The 4,584-nt window shown below is 45.0% G+C and overlaps 1 protein-coding gene across 1 annotated transcript in view; it reads right to left on the reverse strand.

The window, feature by feature from the left end:
• Window positions 1-445: 445 nt before the first annotated feature.
• LOC113210624 (SET domain-containing protein SmydA-8-like) overlaps window positions 446-4,584 on the reverse strand; it is a 54,544-nt gene continuing 50,405 nt past the window's right edge. The window contains exons 9-12 of the mRNA XM_052272938.1: window positions 2,950-3,188; window positions 1,992-2,193; window positions 1,347-1,534; window positions 446-724 (exon numbers count right to left, since the gene is read on the reverse strand). Of these exons, the coding sequence (XP_052128898.1) occupies window positions 554-724; window positions 1,347-1,534; window positions 1,992-2,193; window positions 2,950-3,188 (800 nt within the window). The 3' untranslated portion in view covers window positions 446-553. The remainder of the gene's footprint in view (window positions 725-1,346; window positions 1,535-1,991; window positions 2,194-2,949; window positions 3,189-4,584) is intronic.

Genomic DNA, 4,584 nt, shown 5'->3' on the forward strand with positions numbered 1-4,584 from the left:
ACAACAAAAGGAGGCAGCCAGGGCGGGCGGTGCCAGCCCTGATTCACTCTGTCCTCCCCTCAGCCCGGAGTTGAGGAGTAACCCTCTGGTGGGACCCAGAGCCTACATCACATTGGAAAAAGCCGCACAGAAAAAACAAGCAGGCCCGAAGTCCCCAGCTGCCTCACGGGTGTCTTCCCGGATGAGGAGGTACGCACAAGAGACTGCGGCGAGCCGAACTGCCGGAGGAGCTTGGAACCGATTGTGACGGAAGCGGCTGACGGCAGATTTTGGTTACCGACAGATAGAGCACCCAGCCCCGAAAAGTCAATGTTTTCTTTGTTTAATTTTTTTTTTTTTTTTTGGACAAAATTTTTACTCAGGTTTTTGTAAGCCAACCAAAATAGTTGGCTAGGTTTAAGCCGGTAATTTGTAGAGGTTCTCAAAACAAATAAAATACATCAAATAATTTTAGCAATTTATGATGGTACTGAAATACATCAATAGTGACATTTTCAACAGACACAATAAATAATCAGAAGAAATGAAAGTAAATATCTTGGCCTGAGTACCATTAAAAAATCGTTTCCAACACTAGAGCCCCCTTTCTTAATACTGGATGCAGTTTTGAGCGAAGCAGGGAAGAATTCTGCCCTGCCAGCGACTGATAAATTTCTCTCTCGTAAGGGCTTACTGAAATAGTCTTTAAATCTTTCATTTGCTTAGCAAACTCTTCAACCATTGCCTGGAACAAGCAGTTAGTAATTAGGACAGCAAAATGTTAAACGAACAAGCATTTGCAAGTGTGTAAAACTAAGTAGAACAATGTAAAGTATCAAACAGCTAAAATGAAATTCTTGTATTTGGACATTTGATATGGAACGTTTAGTCTCAAAGACCTTCAGCACCCTGCAAATATATAGCAGCCTTGAACACTTATATCAGGTCAATATAGGAGTGTGAATCTTCAATAACTTAGGTGGTTGACTCAAATCGCTCGTCCTGAACTCAATGCATGCACAGCGCAGCGACTATGAGTAGTAATAACGATGTGTAAAATTTGCGCGCTCTGCGATAACTTTAAGGGGTTGCACAAGGGGCTTGAATGCCAAAAAAAAACTGAGCCGCAACGTTTGAGGCGGCACCACGCGTGTTTAAAGATGCGTAGAACCAACGCATTTCGTCTTGTTTCAAGGATACAATTTTCTGGTTTCAATCCGAGAGGATTAGCCCTGAGTGGGACCCTTGTAAACAGTCAAGCGACGTTAGAGCACTGGTTGACGCCGTCATTTCGGCAGAAATGTGCCTCGACATTACAGCTAACAGACCATGTTTTAAAAATATAGGCATTGCTGCAATTTACATACCTTCCACTCGTCCTGCTGTCTGCGCCACAAATTCTGCTTGAATTGACTTGCGAACAGGGTCATGCGTGTGAACGACAAGACAACCAGCTGCCGCAAAAGATCTGCCCTGCAATGATTAATCCCGGGCCGAAGAACTTCCACAGCTGCCAGCAGGTCGCGACCGTGCTTCGCCAGAGTCTGTGCGTCTTCTGTTCAAAAAAGACTTAACGTTAGGAAAATGTTGAAAATTTCCACCTCGGCTGAACCAAACCCAAAAAAGCGTCCGGTCAGGAAAAAACCCCCAATCACTCTTCTAAATCGGTTTCATTACAATGATGTAAATTGGCCTAAATTTGTGCTACATACCGCATATGAACTGAACAGTGAAACATCATGTGTGGCACATCGCCGCGTTTCTTTTCGCTAGGGGATTGCGTAAATACAAGATTTTGTCAACAGCCTATTAATCAGTCGGGTTACCCACAGTTGAGGCCCGCATAATGCAAACTGTTGTGATCAATAGGTCGTTTCATTTTAAGGGGGCGTACGCAAAATTTCTCGAAGCGATGTTTTTATGAGAGTTAACGCCACGCTTGAGCACACTCCTAGGACAAAATGAGCCTCCTACAGTGTAGATTATTAAATGTTAAATTAACGAGAACTTACTCATGGTCTTCGGTATGCGCAGCTTGAGGTTGACAATATCCCTCTCCACGCCATCCGTGTCCGGGCACAGAATTTGGCGCTTCGCGCGCAGGACTAAGTGGTGCGTTGGGTGCAAGGGTCCGTTTGGCGGGAGGGCATCTTGAATTAGCTCTTCCCACTGCGCAATAGTGCTTTCCCGCTCTGACAGCAACTGTTGAAAGAGCTGGGTAGAACCAATAGCATAAATTTTACTAGTTAGAAGTAACCGTAATTGCTTTGCAAAAAAGAAATGTATCTGGGTTCAAAATAAGGAATAATCAAAACCTAAAAAAACAAAATCTAATCTAAATCAAAACAAAGAGACAATCGCTCCATTCTAGTACATATTTACACATGTAGAATAATGCATACACACTGTTCATTTACTTTTTTGTGCAAATCGTATAAAGCGATTGGTGCGAACGGATGTATAATCCACAAAATCAGGCATATTTCTGTATGAAAACACTGGAAACGCAATTGTGTGAATGTCGCACGGAGAAAAACGTTACTTTGTATTACAAGACCCGGTCTTGGATCTAATGGAGAGCGCCAATAACATCCAAGACTAAGTCTTGAAGTCTAAGAAACTGTGTTTACCGTGCGGTGCTTACATTTTTGCGTGTACGAATGGCTGACCCTGCATACACTTCAGGGGGCAAGGTGAAAAATTTCTTTTGAAAGTAACACATTGCTGCCATGTGTACGAATGACGTTAACACACCTACAAGTGTGCGACATTCACACACTTGGGTGTCCGGTATATGTACATAATTATGCTTGCTTTCTTACATAAATAAGCATGTTTAACTCACATACGATATGTGCGAAAAAGTACGTAAACGTGTCTATTGTGTTTATAAACAGATACTAAAAAGTGCAAACCCAACTAGTCTGCGAAGATTTGTTATCTACCAATGAATCTGCTCCACTTTCTTACCTCTTCAAGCATGAAGGAGTAGCCGGCACCCTGCGCACCATCTAGGGCAGTGCCGCCGAGCATGACCCTGCCGTCCGCTAGGAAGTGATTACCCTTGACCACACCGCCGAGCGCCGCATCCAGGATGCCTCCCAGAAAAGCCTCACCGTCTGATGGAGAAATAGCACCCTCGCAGCCGCAGCCCGCACAGCGCCAGCGAACGCCATCCAGCACCGCCACCAGCTCGCTGCAGGTGGTGTCTGCGGGCAAAGCGACGGGAGTTGAGTTAGACATATGGGGATGGCGCTTGCGAGTTGCGGCCGCTTGGAGCGCTAGTGAGCGGTAAGATCAACTCTCGCTTCGCGCGCGAGCTCCCCCCGTTGAAATACATGGGCCATTCTTTGTGGGTTCAACGAATCCTAAAACGGCACTGTTAGAAAAACACACGGTAAACGCCTACGGTCTGCGCTGTAAATTTGTTGCCTGGTCCGGCGCCGTAATTTTTGGTTACGGTCCGTGTCATACAGAACAGACCGTAACTTGAAAAAATGTTGGGGAAGTCGAATACAGTACTTAGAACAAACAAGAAAGTACATTTCGTACTGTTACGGCCTGACCGTACGCTGAAAATACGGTACGGACCGTAGGCAAACCGTAACTGCCTACGTTATTTTTTACAGTGGGCTTGATTTCAAAATTGTCAAAATTGTCATTTAGTATGACCAACTACACCCAAAACACACTGGGATAAGTTTGGGAAATTTCCCGTTTAGTTTTTTCAATATTGGGTATTTTAGTGCGCTTTAGCAATTTAAATGCTTCGTAAAGTATACAAAAAATAAAGATATTGACCAGGACAAAATTGCTTTTAAACCAGTTTTAGATGCTGATTAAAATGATCTGAAGGACAGTTTGGTCAAAAAATTATAAGGTCCTCCGTTAGGATTCGTTGCACCCAGAAAGAATGACCCACATGGGGAACAGTGGCATGAAAAAAGTGTCAGTTTGAACGGCAAAATGATGGAAATTTGGGCGTTCTTGTATTGTAATGGGGAAAATAGACATGCATGCAATTTCTGAAGAGGAGAAACGGTGTAAATGAGGCGTCAACATTAACCAAGAGCCGTTTCATTCCGGCCGACATACCGTAGATTGAATGGCGCGCCCCAGTGTTTGATCTCACCCCTCACTAGCGCACTCTTCCCCGAGCTTCTCATACCGCCATCCCCATAATGCATCGAAGCCGGCAGTCAGCTTTTACCCAGCTTCGCAAAACCTGACAACGTGTCAAATGTTTAATGTTTCCAACTTAATAACTTAGGCATATTTTTTGAACATAATACCCTTTTTAGCAGATGATACCTTACAACCTTACACCTAAATATATCTAAACATAACTATACATGAGTAATGTAAGGTGTCATTGCTTTAACTCTCGATTAAGAAATATTAAAGAGAACGTATAGCGAGCTGCGCTAGGCGGGGCCGTGGGGCGGCTGGCTGAGGCCGTCGCGTCCCTCGCGCTACGCGTTGTTGCGCCGAGCCACTAGCCGAGCCGGGTGGAACCGAGCCGAGCGGAGCCGAGCCGAGCGGAGCCCGAGCCCCGAGCCGTCGGCCGCGCTAGTCTACGCTAGTCCTCCCCCTCCCTCGCACCGC

This window comes from Frankliniella occidentalis, unplaced genomic scaffold (assembly GCF_000697945.3).
Source record: "Frankliniella occidentalis isolate FOCC.00 unplaced genomic scaffold, Focc_3.1 Scaffold232, whole genome shotgun sequence".
Classification (NCBI taxonomy): Eukaryota; Metazoa; Arthropoda; class Insecta; order Thysanoptera; family Thripidae; genus Frankliniella; species Frankliniella occidentalis.